The 22,369-nt window shown below is 45.9% G+C and overlaps 2 protein-coding genes across 5 annotated transcripts in view; one reads left to right on the top strand and one right to left on the bottom strand.

Moving 5' to 3' along the window:
* The window catches only part of LOC111148615 (BOC cell adhesion associated, oncogene regulated), a 70,040-nt gene extending 61,774 nt beyond the window's left edge, over nt 1-8,266 (top strand). For all 4 annotated transcript variants that reach the window (XM_022505360.1, XM_022505341.1, XM_022505369.1 and 1 more), the window contains 10 exons: nt 171-281; nt 789-995; nt 1,359-1,540; nt 1,972-2,077; nt 2,386-2,508; nt 4,596-4,817; nt 5,500-5,735; nt 5,945-6,021; nt 6,528-6,721; nt 7,569-8,266. In XM_022505360.1, the coding sequence (XP_022361068.1) occupies nt 171-281; nt 789-995; nt 1,359-1,540; nt 1,972-2,077; nt 2,386-2,508; nt 4,596-4,817; nt 5,500-5,735; nt 5,945-6,021; nt 6,528-6,721; nt 7,569-7,756 (1,646 nt within the window). In that variant the 3' untranslated portion in view covers nt 7,757-8,266. The remainder of the gene's footprint in view (nt 1-170; nt 282-788; nt 996-1,358; nt 1,541-1,971; nt 2,078-2,385; nt 2,509-4,595; nt 4,818-5,499; nt 5,736-5,944; nt 6,022-6,527; nt 6,722-7,568) is intronic.
* Nucleotides 8,267-12,060: 3,794 nt separating this feature from the next.
* Nucleotides 12,061-22,369, bottom strand: part of LOC111146342 (cilia and flagella associated protein 44) — a 155,095-nt gene continuing 144,786 nt past the window's right edge. The window contains exons 30-34 of the mRNA XM_022501862.1: nt 22,125-22,241; nt 20,918-21,119; nt 16,692-16,852; nt 15,419-15,553; nt 12,061-12,561 (exon numbers count right to left, since the gene is read on the bottom strand). Of these exons, the coding sequence (XP_022357570.1) occupies nt 12,373-12,561; nt 15,419-15,553; nt 16,692-16,852; nt 20,918-21,119; nt 22,125-22,241 (804 nt within the window). The 3' untranslated portion in view covers nt 12,061-12,372. The remainder of the gene's footprint in view (nt 12,562-15,418; nt 15,554-16,691; nt 16,853-20,917; nt 21,120-22,124; nt 22,242-22,369) is intronic.

Below are 22,369 nucleotides of genomic sequence, written 5' to 3'. Positions count from 1 at the left end.
CACACACACACACACAGGGGCCAAATGTAGTACTAGGATGGTTAGATACCCTGCCTCCCCCCCCCCCCCCCCCCCCCCCCCCGGCAGAGTCTCAGGCTGAAAGAACTTTCTGGAGAGGGAGACCCAATATATCCTCCCCCACCTGCTGGTTTCAATCCATTTCCATCCAGGACGGCGGCCCAAACCTGAAATCATGGCCAGCAAGGAGCAGCAGATCCAGAGAGATGACCCTGGAGCCAGCCCCCAGAGCAGCAGCCAGCCAGACCATGGCCGCCTCTCTCGTAAGCCCCCAGCAGCTCAGAGGGGCGGGAGTGAGCAGGAGTCAGAACTGGAACTAGGTCCACTACCTTAGAAGGCTCATTGCTGCAGGTGGAATGGGGTCTTGTTCTGTGGGTCTGGGAAGCCTTACAATATTTTCCTGGCATCTCCCCAGCCAACCCCATTAAGAAAACATAGATTGGAGTTTTTCAAGTAAAACATGGTAGTCTGACATGCGGGTGGGGGAAGTGCTAACCTTGTGGGTCCAGACAGCACAGAGGAGACAGCCACAGACTCTGGTCCCTCCGCAGGCTGACACTGCAGAAACATGGTTCTAGGGGCCCTAGCTTAAGGGCTTCTTCTGGGAGAAGGTGACCCAGGTGGTTCTGGAAGACCTGATACGACCACCAGAGGGAGAGGAATGGGGGAAGAATAGGCCCCAGTCAGGGACAGGCCAAGTTCAGTTGCAATACAACCAACTTACCGTATCCCTTCTGCTTCCTTCATCCCTCACATCTTGTTTTCTCCAGCCCCAGAAGCTCCTGACAGGCCCACTATCTCCATGGCCTCTGAGACATCAGTGTATGTGACCTGGATTCCCCGTGGGAATGGCGGCTTCCCAATCCAGTCCTTCCGTGTGGAGTACAAGAAGCTAAAGAAAGTGGGGGACTGGATTTTGGCTACCAGTGCCATCCCTCCTTCCCGGCTCTCGGTGGAGATCACTGGCCTAGAGAAAGGTAAGGGTCTGGCCACTGTCCCACCTGGTCTCCCAGCTGTCCCCGACCCCTCGGAGGACAATTGGAACTTTGGAGGCTCTTCTTTCTGCTGGTCTGCCACCTGCCATCTTGCTTATGTGGATGCCCTTGGTAGTGTCCCCTCCATCCTACAAACCCTTCCTTATCCTCCTCCTCTCTGCAAGAGGTCCATAGGTAGCCCCTCTGTGGCTCCTTTCTGAAGAAGATGGGAGTTCTTATGTCTTTTGGGCACTTGCATTTGGGGAAGGGCTACCCAAAAGATCCCTCTAGGCTCTGGGTGCGCTGGGTGGGAGTGGGTCACAAGTGTTCTCTAGCTCCTGGGTTCAAGTGAGTGTCTCTTACCAGGCACCTCCTACAAGTTCCGGGTCAGGGCTCTGAACATGCTGGGGGAGAGTGAGCCCAGCGCCCCCTCCCGGCCATATGTGGTGTCAAGCTATAGTGGCCGTGTGTACGAAAGGCCTGTGGCAGGCCCTTATATCACCTTCACCGATGCTGTCAATGAGACCACTATCATGCTCAAGTGGATGGTAAGTAGCCTTGCACAGAGTGCAGCGGGGAGACGGGGTTGAGTTTCATGACGACAGGAGCTGGCTTTGCAGCGGGAGCAGGAAGGAATCTTCTGTCCTTCTTCTAAAATCCTTCCTCTTAGATGACCATCCCCCAAGTCCCCCACAGCTGGGAATTAAGCCTGAGAGCCTCATCCTTATAGTACTCAGGCAGGTCCAGAGGGGACTTACGTCTCTGGACAAGTGGCTATTTCTGGTGTCCAAGAGCTGGGGGACCTTTAGGCTAAAGAGCAGGTGATCTTACAGCCTTCCCCCAGAAAGCCTTAGAGATATCAGCAGAAGTATTTTCCAGGCTCCCTCAGTGAATTTTTAAACTCTAGGCTGGAGTAAAATTTCTATTCACATGAGGTCTCTGCTCCCTGGTCAGCTCGTTTTTTCTCTATTCCCCGTAGTATATTCCAGCAAGTAACAACAACACCCCGATCCATGGCTTTTATATCTATTATCGACCCACAGACAGTGACAACGATAGTGACTACAAGAAGGATATGGTGGAAGGTAAGAAGCACTTTGGGTGATACGGTTTTCTCTGGTGGCAGGGGGGCCTCTGTGCTGCTGCGAGTATAAAACCTGGGCTGGTGGGACACAGAGCATCTGTGCACATATCATGGACCCGTGCCACGCTTGGGGTCATCAAGATCATCAGCCCACATGCTTCCTTTCCTCCGGAGCTCCTCTGCCCCAGGGTGCCCTGCCGCCTTCACAGCACCAGCCCAGACGCATCCCCTGTCTGAGTCTGATTGTGACTGGTTCCAGGCGGACCAGATACACAGCACTACGTGCGACTTTCTGGCTGTCTTTTCCAGGGGATCGATACTGGCACTCCATCAGCCACCTGCAGCCAGAGACCTCCTACGACATTAAGATGCAGTGCTTCAATGAGGGTGGGGAGAGTGAGTTCAGCAACGTGATGATCTGTGAAACCAAAGGTGATTCTCTTTAGGCTCTCTGCTCCCCTCTTGCTATTTCTAGCCAGCTAGGACCAACTCTCTGTTGCATGTGGCAGGCTGGTAGCTCTTCCTCATGAAGACTCCTTATTTTCTAAGTACTCCTAAATGTTATCACTTTTAACCCTTCTGTTCATTTGCCTGGGCCTCAAGTATGAATAGGGTTGCCATCCTGATGGCTTCAACTGGGGAATTAACTCATACAAGAGGAGCTCAATACCCACCCTTAAGGTCAGAACTTTCTATAAACACTATAGTTCTATAACATTTGGTACTTACTTTGTTGGTTTACCAAATTTAACTACAACGCCATTAGGTAGGAAAGAAACTGAGCAAGTTCACTTAGCCAGTTAGGGGTGGAGCTCACCTTGGGCCAAGTTCATCTAACTACAGGACTGGATTCTTTCTCTGCACTGAAACATGTTAAACATCTCCACATAATAACTTGTTAATATTTGCACATTGGTCAAGTGGAGAGATACCACCGTCTCAATTTTGCAAATACAGAAAATGTATAATGCAGGGATATTGCAAAGAACAGAATCAGAAGAGGATCACAAAGGAGTAGGAATGGAGACAAGAATCCATTTTCCCGACATTGGCGACATTGTCTCTCTAGCTTTGCACTGCTTTCCTTCCCCTATTCAACAATGGCCCAGTGCCTCCTGTGTGCACTCCCTGCTGGCTTCCAGCCTGTGTGGTGAAGGGAGGGCAGATACTGTGCAGCCAGAAGTCCTGCAGCAAGTGACAAAGGGAGTGCCCGGGGCAAAGAGCAGAGGCTTCACACTGGGCTGGAAGGCTTGAATCCTCAGGCTGGACAGAGCGGGACTAGTCTGAGGGGCAGGGCCAGCCTGCATACTGCCAGGTGATGGGAGGGCATGGCATCTAGAAGGACGACGAGAGAGGGAGTGCTCAGGGAAGGGCCCCGGTGATCCGGGGCATTGGATCATCGAGGACTCTGTGGCTGGAAGGTCGAGAGCGCTAATGGGCATCCCTGCAGGAGTGGACTGCTGTGGGGGAGAGTGCAGCAGCTGTGAAGTACAGGCAAAGAGAGGATTGAGTTAGAGTCTGTCCTGAGGTCGTGTGGGTAGGACCAGGGACCACTAGCACTTTGGGGCCAGGGAAGACTAAGGGGAGTTCAAAGTGAACCATGAGGTGTCTAGCACAGTGTGCGTGGATGACGTTGCCGTTTATTGAAATGGGGAAGCCAGAAGAGAAGCAGAGCCCGGGAGAAAGAAGGGACAAGGGGAAGCCACTCGGAGACTTCCTGGGGCTGGTTATTCTGAGCCTATGAGAGAGAAGCAGATCCCCTGGTTGGGGAGGGCCCCGGGCACAGGGACTTGGCAGCCATCAGGACACAGGAGAGAGTATAGAGAGTGTGGCCTGAGAGGGACAAGGAGGGCTTCCAGTTCTGAGGAGAAAACAGAAAAACACAAGCAACAGCCCTCAGAGAGGTAGTAGAAATCACCAGGTGTGCTGTCAGAGTCAAGAGGAGGACACTGTGAGGGGGAGTTCACGAGTCAAACCCAGCCTGCTGCCACATGAACCAGAGGACAAGTTGCCATCTTGTCAGAGACTTGGTGTTTCCCAGTTACTGTCCGTCCTAGAGAGTCCCCCTGCCTCCATCTCCCTGCTGTGCGGCCAGGCTCAGACCCAGGATTTTGCATCCCTTATCTGCCCAGGAATAGCAAATCCATGGGTAAATTCTGCCATTCCCAAGATTTTCTTCCCGAAGCTCACTGGCTCTTCTCTTGAGAAAAATCCTACACCTCTTCTGCCCAGAAGACCCAGTCTGACACCAGTGCTTGGCCCACAAATAGCTCAGGTTGTATATTGAAATAGAAGGCCGCATTCCCTTCAGCAATACCAAATCTCCCATCAGAGGGAACTGAGGCCAGTTTCATGCTGAGCTTGGACACCACACTCATCTAATACAGAGTTTTGAAGCACGGCCTTGTGAGTTTGGCCCCATTTCCTACTCCCATGGAATCAGGTTTATTGTTGGTGCTGTTTTTTGTTGTGAGGGAAATGTCAAACGATGGTGAAGTGAGTTTTGTCCACAACTACAGCTCGGAAGTCTTCTGGTCAGCCGGGTCGGCTCCCACCCCCAACTCTGGCCCCACCTCAGCTGCCACCCCCTGAAACTGCAGAGCGGCCCATGGGCACTGGGGCCATGGTGGCGCGCTCCAGCGACCTGCCCTACCTGATTGTTGGGGTCGTCCTGGGCTCCATCGTCCTCATCATTGTCGCCTTCATCCCCTTCTGTTTGTGGAGGGCCTGGTCTAAGCAAAGTGAGTGAGTAACCACCCCCCCATCCCCCGCCCCCAGCACCTCAGGGAAGGAGCCTTGGGAGGGGAGGAGGCTCCCTTCACATTCAGAAGAGCGTGAGCTCCTGGTGCCCCACAGGGCTCAGAGAGAGAAAAATATGCCAAGCCTGGGCCCTTTCCTCCCAGTACATGACCTTGGCAGATAAAAAGTATGCAGTGGAAATGGCCTGTCCTCTCTGTCTCTGGAACTCAGTACTTATTTGGTTTCAACTCTTTTTCATGTCTGAAGCTGCCGCTCTGACCACAAGTTCATTTTGAATGTGAAACCCCCCCAACCAACTGATTCTCTGGGTTTGCGGATGCCTTGAGCTCCCCCTCTTAGCCTCTTACCACCTATTTCTGCTTCAAATGGCAACACTTCTGGGCAACTTGTCTCATTTAAACATTGCTTCTTCTGCTGGCTCACAACTTCTTTCCCCCAGACCTGTGCCACTGTATCTCCTCACCCTTCTCCCCACTGTAGAAGAGTCCAGATGTTAGAAGTGGGTGACTGCAGGAATATTCTGAGCAAGGACAGTCTCATCCTTGGGGAAGTGTCAGATCCCTGCGTACCTGTGTAGTCAGAAGTTTTCTGAGATTTCTATGGTATTGAAGCTGCCCTGGGCCTCCTTGGCCTAAGGATACCTCTGTCCTTCTGTCCTTGCAGAACATACCACAGACCTGGGTTTTCCTCGAAGTGCCTTTCTGTCCTCCTCCTGCCAGTACACCATGGTACCACTGGGAGGACTCCCAGGCCACCAGGCCAATGGGCAGCCCTGTCTCAGTGGTCCCAGTAGACGGGCCTGTGCCAGTGGGATCCATGTGAACAGGGGCTGCCCTGCAGCTGCCACGGGCTACCCAGGGGTGAAACGTCAACAGCACTGCCCGGGGGTGCCTCAGCAGGTAACGTTACCCTGGGAATGTGAGCACATGGATGCGGGCCAGCACGGGGTAGTCGGGCTGCCTCCTGGGGCTTTTTCCCTTCTTGCCTCTCATCCTGGGCTACTGGGTCTGGCCCTTTTTAGTCAGGAACAGCTCATTCTGCTGAACACCAAACAGGAAAGTTACATGGACTCTGCTGTGACCTTTTCGTTACTCTTTCCTTTGAGCAGCAAGATGACACCAGCGGCCTGCTGAAGCCGACCATTCTTGGCACTGGATATGACCCCCCCAGTCACCAAAGTCCCAGGTAACCGGGCCTCTCCCATCCGCAGCTTCTGCTCCAGAACTTGCTTTCTCGTTAGCTCCTCAGACCCAATCTCAGTCACTAAGGAGAGTCAGGGAGGGGGGCATGTCTGACAGCCTGCTCCACCAGACTCGTCTCCTGAGGAGGTGTTGTGTTTGCAGTTATAATGCCCTTCCTGCTTTGGGGCATGGGTTGGCCTGTCAGAAGTCCTTCCCTCACTTGGCCGGCCACAGCAGCCACATACAACTGGCTCTGTCCACAGGCCCCTAGACACCTGATTGCATATCCTTTCATGCACTCAGCATTTACATGGAATAAAATGGAAATAGACTAGAATTACCCATAGAAGTGGTGGTATGACAACTCTCAATGTTCAAAGGGGAGCTGTCCCTGCCCCGTCTGAGCCCGGACCAGCTCTGATGCCCTCAGACATGGAAGCAGCCAGGGCGGTGGGCATACAGGCACACTCTGCCTCCACCTCACTTCTCCATCTGGTCTCATGCCTGCAGGGGTCCCCAGTCTAGCCCAGACGAGGGCTCTTTCTTATATACGCTGCCTGATGACTCAACTCACCAGCTGCTCCAGCCCCACCAAGACTGCCGCCGTCTCCAGGAGCAGCCCACCGCCACAGGCCAGTCAGGCGTGAGGAACATACCCCAGGGTCCCGGGCTGGAAGCAGCCTGGGACCCTCTTTTTCACCGAGGTTGGTGCGAGGGGCAGGGTGGGAAATTGCACAGGCTGGGGATGACATGAGCTAGGTGTCCACAACCCCGCATTGGCCTAGAGAACAGTCCTCAAAGGTGGTGTTAAGAGCCATCCAACAGCTCTTCTAGGGGAGGGACAGGGAGTGAGCCTGTTGCAGTGAACCAGGTGAGGCCGGCTCTACAGGGCAAGCTGTGTCCTCAAAGGCTAAGAAGAGGACAAATCCCCATTTCAGAGAAAGAAGCCCTTTTGGTCTTGGCATTTTAAAACCATTCACAAATTCCAGCCACTTCTCATCACACCAAGAGGCATTGTCTAATCATCCCAAATACCTTGCTTTGTTGGGTCTTGTCTCTTAATTAAGGGATGGGATGATATCAGTCATTAAGCAGCCGAGTCTCACATCATCATCCTAACTCTGCTCCCACAGAGTCTTTGCTCCAGGGGCCTCAGCTGCCCACCCCATAGTCCTCTTTCGTGCCCGGCTCTTGGAAATCAGCGGGCGCTCAGTTGGGGCACAGGCTGTTTCAGACAATTGGCTAATGTTCTTAGACTCCATGGCATGAATTGTCCATTCGCATGCAGATCCTAGACTCTGTCTCTGGGAGATAAAATTCTAAGACAGAGACCTCCTAGAGCCAGACCAGAGCATCATCAAAACTGAACTCTGTCTGGGCTGGGATGGTTATGCCCAGAGAAGTCGTACCAGAGGGGTAGACTAGCAGCTTATATCTGGGAAGAACAGGGCTTTCTTCCACATTTCATGGGCTCAGCTGACTTCATTTGCCCCAGGGTATAGGCTTAGTGCTATATGGATTTTCATGTTTCCCATTTCTCTCTCCCTTCAGGGCCCCCATGCTGCTTGGGCCTTGTACCAGTTGAAGAGGTGGACAGTCCTAACTCCTGCCAAGTGGGTGGAGGAGACTGGTGTTCCCAGCACCCCGCTGGGGCCTACATCGGGCAGGAACTTGGGATGCGGCTCTCCCCCAGCCCACCGGTGCATGTAGCTTTTGAAACACCACCTCCTACAATTTAGGCAGAAACCAATATCCCAGAAAGACTATTGTTTTTAAAAAGAGAAAAAAATTGGTATTTATTTTTCTATAATAGCCATATTTATATATTTATGCACTTGTAAATAAATGTATATGTGTTTTTATAATTCTGGAGAGACACAGAGAATCCTACCCATTGAGGTGTGAGGGGGAAATCAAAGATGCCTGATAACAGGATTCCACCTGGCAAGAGTAACACAGACTAAGGAGGCAGCCCTTCACCGGACACCTCTGCCGCTGCCCAGGAGGCCACATGAGGCCCCCAGAGAAGCTGCTGAGAGGAAGTCTTAGGCACACTGTCTGCAACAACGATGAGGGAAAAGCAAGGGCCCCAGTGTCACAGGCTGGAGATGCTCGTGAAGATGGCTGGACCGAGTACTGCAGGAGACCTTTTCAGAAGATGCTGATGAGCACAGACTAAGATGTGTATTGTTCTATAAGCATTAACAAGCCTTCCAGAATCAATAATCTGTGGCAACCTATCTCTGTAAAAACAAACACTGTAACTAACTTCTAAATAAATGTTTAATCTTCCCTGTAACCTTCAACATAGTCACGGATGAGTCAGCATCCTCTTTAGATGTTAGGATTCAGTTCGAGTATTTGAAGAAAATCTCCACTTGTGACATCTCAGCTCTGGCAAGAGTTTGAGAGCTGGGAAAGGTAGCAGATGTCTAATTCTTTGTCTTTTTAAGTATTGTGTTAGTAACTGTTTAGTCCAAGAGGGAGACAGTGTGAAGCAGTTAAAGCAGCAGATTTGCAGTTCTCTAACTGAATGGACTCGAGGCAAAGCTTTGGTCACACAGATAGGTGTGGATGATGGAGTATTTTCTCCAGAATGCCATTTAGTTAAGTGCTAGGCTGCACGTGTGGTGCCTGATAAAACTCACTTTCCTTCTTTCCAAAGATAGACCAACATTGCCAGAGGAGTTGAATCAGTAGTTGTTTAAAATCAACACTTACTTACGACCATACAGCCACAGGATCAACCTTTATGCATGCAACTGGCACTAGCTGGAGGATAAAGCCTTGCACAGAAAGCCCTAATGCTCAGCCATTCTCAGGAGGGAAATCTGTGCGCTGGGCTTCAGCAAAGGTGAGTGACAGATGAAGGGCAGCCTGAGGCTGTCCATCTAGGTAGGAGTCCTGGGGCCAGACTTGCCCACCCTAGTCACACCGGGGAGAAACCAGCCTCTCAGACAAGTGCACCCTCTACTGGCCGGAAGGGACACCGGGCCTGGGCTTACCTTTGTCGCATGTTTTTTCTGTCCAACAGCTAAACTAGAAAAAGCGTTCTCAGCAAGATGTGACATGATCTTCAGAAAAGTTGTATTTAAAAAATATCTTAAGAAATAAAATGAAGGACTTCAAGGAACATGGAAATGATAGAAGAAATAAGCTGTGACTTGAGCCACGACCCTGCACTGTGGGCCTGAAAGTCACTTCCAAGAGTAGGACCGGGCCAATACTCTGTCTTCACTCAGCTAATCCAGGGCCTCTCAGAGCTGGGCTGTAACTCACCTCCTAGCCCACTGGCTTTAAATTTTATTAGATTTTTTGCTCCTTGATGACCCTATGCAGTTGTCAAAGTCAATTTTGGTGAACTTTTAAGGAAATGATATGTAAAATTGCTTTCTGCACAGCACTGGAACCATAACAATATTGAGTGGTTTTTGCTCTCAAGGAAAAAAAAAAACTAGGAAAGAAAAAATCACTCCTAAGGCACACTAAATGAGATAAATATGCATATTTACCTTAGTCAATTGCGGGAAAAGACCAAAGTTATCAGGCCTCTAAATTTTAGCCTAGAAAATTAAGCAGCTTAGATACTCAATTTCATTGTATTTTCTATTTTTTTAGATTCCGAGTAATTATTATAGTCCTTTTTAAAAGACTGATTCAGCTGGCAAGGGCTTTATAATGTACCAAGGGAAGAGTAAGACCTAGTGGGCAGGCGCTCCAGAGGGTGGAGAGCCCAGCTCAGGCCCAGAGCCCTCTCTAGGCAGCAGTCCTCCAGCACAGGACAGCCGGACTTGGCAACAGTGAGCATCTGTGACACAGGGGCTTCACTCAGCAGCTGCTTTTTCTTCTAGTGTTGGGTTTGGAGGATACTGTGGAAAAGGGTTCAAAATAGCCACGTTACATTCGCAGTTGACCCAGAGGTAACACGTTGTGGATGGATATTGGCCTCACTCAGAAATAAGGCGGCTTTCTCTGAGACACAGCCAGAGGCAGAGAATAGTCTGATCAGGGAAGCAGGGGTGAATGCAAAGTTATCCCCTGCCAAAGCCAAGCCCTAGTGGTCTCCTTCTGTCTAAAGCTGAACTTCCCAAAGACTCTGAGACTATACTTAAGCACAGATTAAGACTAAGTCTGGAATCAAGTAGAAATGAAACTAAAGCTAGCTCTAGGTCTTGTCTAATTCAAAATAAAAAACTGAGTATTAACTATATTATCAAACCTAGAGGATGAAGGCCTATTTATTGTGGATGTAAGTGGTGATTTAGTCTAGTTCAATTTGGGGAGAAAAAAAAATCCTGATTGGTTACAGAGTTGAAAAACTCAGGGTATCTTTGCCATGGCTCTTCCATAGACTCTAAAGTCATTCCTGCTATACAGTTAGAATCACAGAATTTCAGAATGGGAAAAAGAGCTTATCCAAATCCTTCATTTGTCAGATAATAAAATGAGGCCCAGGAAGATTACGTAACTTCCCCTGGCTCTCACCACCATCTAGGGAATGGTGTCTCCCCGGAGACCAACCCCTTTCTCCTGGCAGTTGCTCATTGTGATAGGCAGCCAGCGAGGAACGGAAGCCTCCTGCCAAAAGCTAAGTGAGTGCATCTGGAAGTTGCCCTTCCAGCTCCAGCCAAGCCTCATAGGTCTGTGGCCCCAACTCCCAGCTCGACCATAACGTTGTGAGAGACACTGAGCCCAAAGCAGGCTGCTCTCAGGAACCTGGGTGAGATAAGTGCCTGTTGTGTTAAGCAATGTTTGGGGGACCTTCGTGTAGTAATAAATAAGTAAAACTATCAGAGCTACGACTAGCACAAAAAGCTTGAAGGGGGGGCACCTTGGTGGCTCAGTAGGTTAAAGCCTCTGCTTTTGGCTCAGGTCACGATCCCAGCATCCCGGGATCGAGCCCCACATCGGGTTCTCTGCTCAGTGGGCAGCCTGCTTCCCTTCCTCTCTGTCTGCCTCTGTCTACTTGTGATCTCTCTCTCTGTCAAATAAATAAAATATTAAAAAAAAAAAAAAGCTTGAAGGGCACACATAGTTTAGGGCTTACAAGAAAGTGATAGCGGGTGTCTCCAGTAGAGAAGCTACTTCACCAGAGTATTTAAACTAATGGGCACAAATTATTCAGTTCTCTTAAATAGGAACAGGAAAACATCTTTGAAAGGAAGCAAGTCCTATCTCCTGTGGAGAGACGGATCAGCAGGCTAGTCACAGGTTAGGAAGGCGATGCTGCTGGGTCATGTTCTACGTTGATGTAACATTGCCTCACCTTTCCTTCTCCATGACGGACTTCTACTCTGGGACAGCTCAGTGGAGAAGTTCATTCATATATATGGACCCATAGAGCTCTGAACCTAACGTGCTGAGCTCTGTTACTAACAGGGATCCAAATAGCAGGGAGATCATTCCCAAATGGGACAGCCATCAGCCATGACTTCCCATCACTGCTTACCTCCAAACAAAAAGGACAATCAAGTTAGTTTAAAATGTTACACACAATCAAAAGTGATGGTTAGAGACAGTCTCTCAGAGTGATATAACCTATCAAGACTTAGGGATCTACATCAAAAACAGCAAGTGACTCCAATAGAACCCAAAAGCAAATGCAGAGGACATGAAAAACTGTGGGAATACTTAGAACACCGGTAGAGCTGCAAACACCTTCAGAGAAAAGCCGCCTTGTTGACCATTTTGCAAAACACACTCCTGTGCTCCATTCAGAGCTGAGGACTTTGCACAGCCAGGGCTGAGCAGGAAGCTGGGTAGTCTGCTTTCTGCCAGTCCCAAGCTAACCACTCTGTCTGCATTTCCTGCAGCCTGAGCCCTCAAATAACTGCTCTGTGAAGTCCACAATGTCAGAATTCTGATTTGCATCTCATTCGAAGATACTGCTGGCAGAATAGCTCGTGCTTTTGTTTTTTGTTCTCTCAGAAAACACTGAATATCAGTTTATTTTCCAAGGAATGAAAGAAGCAAGTTTTCTCACAGCTTGCTAGTTTTTCCTGCCGACGGCTAAAAATTCAGATAAGCAAGAGACAAATTTCCTACAAGATATATTGCAGGTGCTTTCTTGAAGTTTTGCGATACATACAGCCTTCTGAGGCTCCATATTCAGTCCATTGGGTTCCAAACAGATCTAAAATGGTTCAGTTCAAAGGGAAATAGATGTTGGGGGCTAGAGTCCATTCTAAGATAACCACATTAGAGAAGAGTCATTAATACTATATGACTAGATCTGGTCTTAGGCTTTTAAACAAATTCACTTTAAAATAATAGGACTGTTGCAGCCAGCAAGGAAACAGACTTCTGGCAAGTCATATGTCTGAAATCTTGGATGGATTTGAAGAAAAAAGCAAACTTAAAGGCCCATGGGCTTCATCTCCTCTTGCGGAGGCTGAATGGGTGGGAGGATAAGACCACCTTTCTTACGCAAGAGAGCAATCTCTTCCTTTAAGGCGGAAATCCTTTCTGCCTGCAGTTGGATCAATTCGGTGACCTTCTGTCTTGCCACAATGTCTGCTTTCCGAGGGCCCTGGAAGGCATTGCCCTGTTGAAAGAAAATACCTCCCTGCTTTAAGCATCACATGGAATGTGAAAAATTCCCCATTTTTTTGTTAGTGCTAATCTGTCAGTTTAAATACCCATTACTCCTTATTTTAAGGGGCCTTCAATTCTTCCACTGAAATCCCACCATTAGAAATGTGCCCCCCTGGCCTAATGAGTAACTCTTAAAATGAAAATCCCATTAAGTGAGCAATCTGTCATTCCTACTGGAGAGAGCTCAGCACTGAAACCATAAAGGACGGGGTACCCACCCCCCTTTCTCTATACAGCCCATATTTCGTTTCCCAAAAAGGAAATCTCTATTTCCTCATCTGATTCCTTCCCTTGTCCAGTCAACTCCTGCTATGCTTCAGACATTAGGTTGTTGTTGTTGTTTTTTTTAATTTTATTTATTTATTTGACAGCGACAGTGAGAGAGAGAACACAAGCAGGGGGAGTGGGAGAGGGAGAAGCAGGCTTCCTGCTGACCAGGGAGCCCCATGTGGGATGCAATCCCAGGAGCCTCGGACCATGACCTGAGTTGAAGGCAGATGCTTAACAACTGAGCCACCCAGGCGCCTCCAGAAATTATTTTTAAGGCCTTTGTCCATGGACTAGATTAGGATTTCCTGTTCTGTGTTCTTTCAGAACATTGAACCATTAAAATTTATATCTGAGACTCCTTTTTTAGGTTGAAAAAGTGGCCATTTCATATGGTTCAACCTAACTGCCTCTGTGAGATCTTTCTTGCAAGATCCGGTGCCTTTAAGAGCTAGATGGATCTCACCACCCTATGTAGCACCCATCCTAGAGCATGGTACTTAAGTATAAGCTCAATAAGCTTTGAAAGCACATTAAAGGGAAGAAGATGACACTTATGTAGTATCCATTCTGTGCTTAGAGGTCAGGCAGTTGTCATGTGACTTTGAAGGAAACTTCAAAGAATCACTGAGACAATCAGAGAGCTATTGGCCCTGGCATCACAGGCCCACTAAGCCTAAAACCCTCAGTCATCACCTCCAGACCTCTTGTTAAGTGAGGAAAATGACCTTTGTTTGTTTAAGCTCCTCTCCACAGGGCTTTTGGCTACTTGTAGCTAAGCCCAGGCCTCAGCTCATGGCATCACTCCAGATGCTCACTTCGAAGTCACCGTAACTTGCCCTCGTTTTCCTTACCATACCCAAAGTTTGGCTATTCTTACTTTGAAATGTCTGATCCTTTTTTGTTCTTGCCACCTATATCCCAATTCATGCCTAGATTGCTGGAAGAATAACAGTAATGGAATCAGCTTTGGAGGTGGACAGACCCTGGTTTAAAAACTCAGCACCATGCATTACCTCTGCGGTAGTTACTTAACTACTCTGAGCTTTGGAAGGTACTGTTTTGAGAGTTGTAGTATGAAATATTCCATGTAAAGAGACTATACATGAAAATATATTACTTTAATACCATAAAAATTACCTATGTAAAGATAAGCATGGAAGGATCTGCTATGTAAAGAGACATACACTTAATTTTCTTCCCCATTCAACTGATCTACTCAAACTCTTCAGACTCTTTTCTCCAATATATCTGGACTTATCAAAACACATAAAGTCGGGGCACCTGGGTGGCTCAGTGGGTTAAAGCCTCTGCCTTCGACTCAGGTCATGATCTCAGGGTCCTGGGATAGAGCCCCGCATCGGGCTCTCTGCTCAGTGGGGAGCCTGCTTCCTCCTCTCTCTCTGCCTGCTTCTCTGCCTACTTGTGATCTGTCTGTCAAATAAATAAATAAAATCTTAAAAAAAAAAAAAGCACATAAAGTCAACAAGTGTTTATAACTGCTTATTATATGAAAATCGTGTTTAGGCATTAACCTCCTGGAACACTATCCTGACTCATCACTCAAAAATTCTTCAGTGGATAAAGGGCCCTTGATACTCAGATTTCTACTATCCTTTCATATGGAATTTCCAATGATAAACTTCCCAATTCCTCTTATTCATTCTTTCTGTGCTTAGGTGATTCTTGAACTCTAGCATGCCTCAGAATCTTCTGGAAGGCCTGTTAGAGTACAGGGCCTGTTAGAGTATAGGGCCCCTCTTCCAGAGCTGCTGATTCAGTAGATCTGTGGGTGGGGCCCGAGAATTTGCATTTCTAATAAATTCTCCAGAAGATGCTGATGCTGTTTTTCAGGGGATCACACTTTGAGAACCCCTGGCTTATACCATTTCCAGGATGCTTAAAGAAAACCAAGGGAAACAATGGGCATTTTTGCAGATAATATTGTAAGACTATGACATACGTTTTATAACATGTCACATATGTATTAGGTTCCTAGAGGTTCCTAGAGGATACTCACCTAGGTGAACCTTGAATCAGGTGAACCTGTATGAAATACATTGTCCACCATATACTATGTACTAAGTATTATGTCAGGCTCAATAAACATTATATAAGAACAAGTTGAAAGCCATAAAAATAACAAGTGTTTTAATAAAGTAATATGAGATCCCACAATTAAAGATACCACTTTAAATCAAATGAAATAAACACATATTGGAAATGGGTATTTGTTATAAATTTAGAGATTATTTTGGTGTCATTTGTACCTAATAATCTTAACTCACCGGGACTAAGGCAAACCCCATAGATTAGTACATATGTAAACTCATGGCACTCAAAAGGCATACAGTAAAGCTAATCCCTCAGGCTCACCTCTAAGTAGGTACCAGCAACTTCATGTCCTCAGGGACCGAGGTAGACTGGAAATGATCCAACATCAAGGTTTGTTTAAATGCCAGCACTTGACATTCTTATGAATAAGTACTTTCACAGAGCTTCCCCAACTCTGATAAAGGGTCTGAAGGAAAGAAACATACCTGCTGGTTCTGTAGTGTATTCAACCGAGAATCAAGTTTCTTCTTTTCAATACATAAATCATTCATCTGATGAAGCTTTTTGGTGTGTTCTTTTGTCTTCATCATCAACTCCCATCGCACCTGAGCAATCTTTTCCTGCCAGGGTGGGAGGATATAAAATGGGTTAAGTGAGTAAGAGAGGAAACAGAAAAATACATGCTCAGATTTGATCAAAACCATTCAGCAAATATGCATATGAAAAAAATACAATCGGAAATTGCTATGAAAATGCAACCAGAGCCAGCTGCATTGGCCCTGGCTCAATTAGAGAAAAGCAGAATGTGGGTATGCTCAAAGATACAAGGAGGTAAAAAAGATAGACATAGGTATCACTTCACTGTTGAAGAATAAAATCAGTATGCATACTGAGTGCACTATTCATTACTAAAAGGAAGACTATTAATTTAAGCAGCAGACTTTCATATATTTTTCTTTCCCCAGTCTTGGCCCAAGATCCTCAAGTAGCCAGCTTGCATGGCCATACATCTCCTAAATGGCTTTCCTTTGTTTTTTATTGCTCCAAAAATTATTTTAGATTGCACATATTATCTCCAGAATTCCCCTGAAAATCTTGGATAAGCAAAGATGAGACAAGATGACACTAGGAACCTCTTTTCCTGCCCTGTCTACTGATGAGATAAGATGGGAAACTGGAGAAGTCATAAGGACTTGGGGGCTTATAAAATCTTATACAAGCTCCTATCTTTGAATCTAGCTACAGTTGGGGCACTGCCTCCTCTCCTAGCTCAGGGAACAATGTAGGCAGTAACATCTTCTAAGACCCTACCAGCGAAATAGTCCAAACTGGTTATAGAATCTATTACTTAGAGATGTTTTCTAATTTCCAGATCCAAAGGGCATGTAACAGCTATAGGGAGAACTACAACTGGGATCCTCAAAGCACAGCGGTTCCATCTCTAACACTGTCAGAGCATTTATTTTACACTAATGGAAACCTCAAAATGGAATCTTGGTCATCGTCCATTCCATTTTGTCATATTTCCACGTACCCAGGACCCCAAAACCTATGCTGCAGCTTTCACCCCAAGACAGGCAAGTCCCTTCAACCAAGTGAATGGTCAGGATGCTGAGACAGGCCTAAGATCACGGGGGAGCCGAGGGGGGCCCACAGACTTGTCTCTGGCTACTCAGATGCTACTCAAGGACCACTGATAGCATTTCTTGCCTTGACCCACGTTCAGCCAAGGTGGGTCACCTGTCCTCTCGGCCGTACCTCCCACATCTTCATTTCCTTTGCATTCATTAACTCCTTTCGAAGTTTTTTGATCTTTAGCTCTTCAAGCGTTGTGTTCACGGAAAGTGTCTGAAGGGCTTCTAGGTCTATCACACGGCCAAACTTGCTGATCATTAGTTGATGGACTGTTTCTTCCATTTCTAAAAGAAGGCAGTACTGTCTTAGTGTGTTCAGTGGCCTCCACCGTTATTAAATGAACAATACCGGTAGCAACTACTTTCCAAAGAACAGCTTTTGTAAGAGGATGGTAAAAGATTTTATGTTACCAGTTGGCTTTTCCTCCATGACTCTTCACCTGCTCCTTTCCTCACTTAAAATGCCCAATCCTATGCTGTCTTTTCGTCTACTTGAAAATCCTGCGTAAAGCAGACTCCATTTTCCCCCAGCTGCTTCCACCCTCTGCTGTGCCCCTCCTCACACTGTCAAGGGCCCCAGCTGGAAAAGGAACTCTTCAGATTTTTTTTTTTTTTAACGACTGATCTCTACAGCATCTAGTGTTAAGAATAGAGCAGGCACTTAGAGGAAGTTTCCATCGTACTCCAAGTAAAAATTAAAGTCTGAGTCTCAAACATTCCAGGCTCACTCTCATCTCAGATCCCATTGACTACAATGTTCTTCCCCAAATAGCCACCTAGCTCCCTCTCACCAGCCCATTTTCTTTTTTCTTCTTCTTCTTTTTTTTTTAGGATTTTATTTATTTGATGGAGAGAGAGAGAGTGCATAGGCAGGGGGAATGGTTGAGGGGAGGGAGAAGCAGGCTCCCCACTAAGCAGGGAGCCCAATGTGGGACTCCATCCCAGGACCGTGGAATCACTACCTGACCTAAAGTCAGACACTTAACCGACTGAGCCACCCAGGCGCCCCCAGCCTACTTTCTAAAACCAAGTTATAAGAATCATTTCCAATACACTCAGTTCTGAAGGGGTAACCAAGAGCAGGTCCTTGTCCTCTAACCAGGGAAAACCACACTTTATCAGTATGCCACCTCTCCAGGGAGCTGTTCCTGGCTCCTACAGACCTGAGCACTCTCCTTTCCCATCCCGTCTTAATTTTTCTTCTTAGCCATGATCTCCATCTAACATGCATTATAATATATCTTAGTTTTGTTTACTGTCTTTCCTCAACACGATAACAGTGGAACTTCTGGGGATAATTCCATATGTGGAGTCTGACTCCCCAAGAAAATATAATCTTGTAACAAGACTTTCTTGGTCATTGGACTGCCCCCTAAGTGAAGTCTTGAAGGCCCTAAGGTATCAGAAGATGATAGAGTTCCGCAATGGTGTGGAGATTTGTATCTGGTTATGGTTGAATATAATGATTCAACTGGCATGACTGCCATTGTGTGTGATCCAAGAGGGGCTGTTCATGTGTATTCGATGTGAGCACAGTCCCCACGGACTTGTGTAATGTAGCAGCTGTGATAATCAGTGATGCAAAAACCACATGATGCTTAGATTATTTGCACGCATGTACTAGCCTGTGGCTGCCTGCTTGGCCTCAGTAATGACCTTTAGACTCTCTCCAGCTAGTGCCCTCTGCCATGACAGCCTCATGTACTAGGACGTGGACTCTGGTCCTTGCCATTCCCCCTGTGGAGCCAGCCTCATGCCCTTCTCCTGATTTGATGAGGCCAACCAGCATTTACAGGGGACATAAAGCCTTCTGGAATATTTTTACCACATGCCTTCTCCGTGGCCAAGAGCTGTGTTCTCCTTGAAATGAAGTAAACTCACCACTTCTCACCACCATGTTCTAGACTCTCCTCTTTGTTCACTGAGTCTGTCAAGGGAGGAAGGCAACAAAAAGCCAACTGTGGTGTTTCTCATCACTGCTAAGCCTTTGTTCTCTGGCTTACAGAAAAGGAACCTACTCCTACTTCTACTTTCAGAATCAGGAGAACTTCAACCAGACTCACAACTTGCTTTTCAGAAAATGGGTTGAGGGCAGGTGGGGAAAAGAACTGAAAGTTGCTGAATAAAACTTATGGAATTATTCCCTTTTATTTCCATTAACACTCTAAAAATTTAGGTATCTCATTTCATCTTCACACATTTTCCCAAACTTAGAATTTACCAAAACTGAAACAAGCTTCTTTCTTTGTTTTCACACTAGTTTATTCCTTGGTTTAATGAACAGTACTTTCAGATATAAACAACATTCATGGCCTACCGAAGCCAGAGGAATGAGAAGTACGTGAGAAGCACTGGAACCTCGAGGATTACACCTGACAAAACTGTGTGTCTCCAATCAGTGTTATTTAAACATGCAGTCTTAATGTGTATTTTTTTTTATTTTATACTCCAGCCACCCATGAAGGCAGAACAATCAATACTCACTGGAAACTGGCCTCTCCAAATCCAAGCAACCTAGACTGGTTGACTAGTTGACCACTATAGGCTTCCCATTTTTTTTCTTTTACAAATTAAAATATCTATTTTTTTTATTCAATTGTGGTAAAATACATAACATAAAGTGTATCATTTTAAACATTTTTAATTGTACAGTTCTGTGGCATTAAGATAGATACTAAGGTATTGGCAATATTGTTGTTTTTAAAGTTGGAAACTTCACAACGTACACTTTCTGTTCCAAATACCAAATATTCAAAATGTATTTTAAAGGATACTAATCTTTATACTGTGCATTTTATAATATCCACCACAACTCCAGATAGATTAAAAATGCAAATATGAAGAACACTACTAACAGAGAAACTATGGATAAAATATCTTTATGATCTCAAAACAGGAAAGGATTTCTTAAACGAGACATATACAGACACAATGCACAAGCCAAAAACATTGGTAAAATTAACTATATTAAGATTTTAAATGTTTATATCCCAAAGTAAAAAGGCAAGTCACAAACTAGAAGGAATCTGAAGTGCCTTAAAAGGCAGAATATAGAGCGCCTGGGTGGCTCAGTTGGTTGGGTGTACAACTTCAGCTCAGGTCATGACCCCAGGACCCCGGAATCAAGTCCCACATCAGGTTCCCCGTTCAGTGGGGATTCTGCTTCCTCTACCCTTCCCCCTGCTCATGTGTGCTCTTGCTTGCGCTCTCTCTTTCTCAAATAAGTAAATAAAATCTTAAAAAAAAAAAAAAGACAGATTATAGTAAGAACTCCCTAAAATCAATAAGAAAGCAAGAAGCAGAAGTAAAAAAATGGTAAGGTTTATAACAGGCAAGTTACAGAAAAGGAAACACAAATAAATGGCAAATAAATGTATGTGAAGATGTTTAACCTCACCGGAATTCAGGACACATGAATAAAAACCACAGTGAAATACAATTTAACATCCACCAAGCTGGCAAATATATTGAAGTATGACAGCATCAAATGTTCTTGAGAATATGGAGCCTGGGCCACCCTCACTGACAGGGAAGTGGCAGGTGGTTGAAGAGGGGGTTGAGATAAAATGGTACAACCATGTTGGAGGGCAGCTTGGCAATATACAGGAGTGTCTGCCAGAAATGCATAACACCCCTCTACAACCCAGACACCCCAGTCCTGGGGATTCACCTTCTCCCACGCATAGGGAGATGTGTACAAGAAGGTTCACTACAGCTCTTTCATCATGAAAAATTAGAAATAGCCAAAATATCCATCAACAGAAGATTGAAAAAAAAAAAAAACCCAACTCAGAGTCCTACAATGGAATATTGTCACGGCAGTTAAAATAAAAATAAAAAAATAAATAAAGTGAATAAATTACAGCAGTATGGATACCTCTCAAAAATCGGTTTAATAAAGTGAACTGCAAAATGATATGAATAACATTACAGTTAAAAACAAGCAAAGTCATTCTTTATGTTGTGTGTACACACATCTGCACGTGTTGCTCACCTGCCAGCCGACCCTGGGAAGGGTCCTGAGGAACAGTATCAGAAAGAAGGGTGTTCAGTTGCATCTTCCCTGTTTTGATTTCTTAAACTTGGTGGCTAGTACCTAGGTTACGTTACTCTATATTTCATCATGTGTTAAGCCTTTTAAACTTAAGAGAAATAGTTTCCACGATAAAGGATTTAGTCTTTAAAAACAAGAGGGTGACAATTCAGTGGTCTTAGGAGAAATGGTAGCTAGGAAGACAAGAAAGTGTTTCCTTGCTCTCAGTGGTTCTGATTCTGTGATTACTTACTTTCAGAGTTAATTCCCTCTCTTATCAAGATAGTACTAGATAATGCGTGGGCTGAGTTACTTACTGCTTATAGTTTTCGCCATCTCTCTCTTTTCTCGGATAAGCTGTTTGCGCCTCTCCCGGCATTCCTTGTTAAGTTTTTGCTGCTTGGAATTTTCCTCATGGAGCTCTATGATTCGTTCTTGCAGGCGTCCCAAGGAATGGTTAGAAAAGACCAAGGTTCCAGAAAGATCATTAGGAATTTCTCCAAATACTACATGCTCTACCTATCAAAACCAAAACGAAACCAAGATCAAACTAAATGTAAGATCACAGAAAGCACTTCCTTTTCTGTCCTTGTTTAGGTCATTGCCTTCGGACCTTGGTCATTCCCATCACTGAGTAAGGTAAAAGCTGAGTGGCCATCAGATCATAAGCCACGTTATGCCCCTGTATAGACAGCAAATCTTCCCCCAGACTATGCCTAATATCTGCTGCATAACCACAGAACAAACATTTCACGGTGGGTGTACTATGCAAATCGCTACATAAAACCAATCCAGTCTGGGTCAGGTTACACAAAATATATGTGAGGCCAATCCAAACTTTTCCTTCTAAAATACTTCTCTTCACCTGACAAAATGGGGTACGAAATGCATCTCTGCACCTTAATATAAGCTATAATTCTAATGAGTGTGGATATGAACAAAGAGGACAGAAAGAGAAAGGATGTTTTCCTTTGTCTTGCCCTCCCTCATTAACAAGCAAAGATTATGACAATTCTTGTATCATTAGTTCATGTCTATTTGACGATGGTGTGCAAAGGGACGTGTGCACAAGATCCAAGATTTTAATTTCCCAGCCATTCCATTCTTAAGTCATAAGCTCCCTGGGGCACCTGGCTGACTCGGTCGGAAGAGCATGTGACTCTTAACCTTGGGGTTGTGAGTTTGAGCTTCACATTGGGAGTAGATACTCCTAAAAAAATAAAAATAAACTAAAAAAATAAATTCAAAAAAATTAAGTCCTAGGCTCATTTCCTCAGACCTGAAACAATTAACTGGACTTTGGAAGTGATAATGAGCCATCAGGAAATATGTATGTGTGGCTATGACTCTCTCACAACAATCTGAGAACGGATAAGAAAAGTTGGGGTGTCATTATTCAGGTAGAATCCTCAGCAAAGGGCTGCACTTCTTCCCACAAGTGGCCCAAGAATCTTTTCTGGGAAAGCCTGGGTGTGCTGGCTCTTCTGCTTGGACAGGGTGGGGCACAGTCTCCAGACCCATCACCTGGTGGAGCTTGAGTGGAATCACCACAAGCAGTTCGTTCAGCCGTTGCTGCTTCTCCCGTTGGTAAGCCTCCAGGGCCTCCTCTGCTACATTCAGGTTAGCTGCCACAACTTTTACCTGCGGAAAGCCCCATGTGTGAAATGTGATAAATGGGGACATCTTGGGAGACGAGCAGGACCTGCTCTGTTGGGTTGCGATTAAATGAATGACCCCAGTTTGTAGCCCAGGAATGTGTATTATTTTCT

The sequence above is a fragment of the Enhydra lutris genome, unplaced genomic scaffold, assembly GCF_002288905.1.
Source record: "Enhydra lutris kenyoni isolate GAN:26980312 unplaced genomic scaffold, ASM228890v2 scaffoldscaffold2, whole genome shotgun sequence".
Classification (NCBI taxonomy): Eukaryota; Metazoa; Chordata; class Mammalia; order Carnivora; family Mustelidae; genus Enhydra; species Enhydra lutris.
This window is presented reverse-complemented; position numbering and strand designations above follow the sequence as displayed.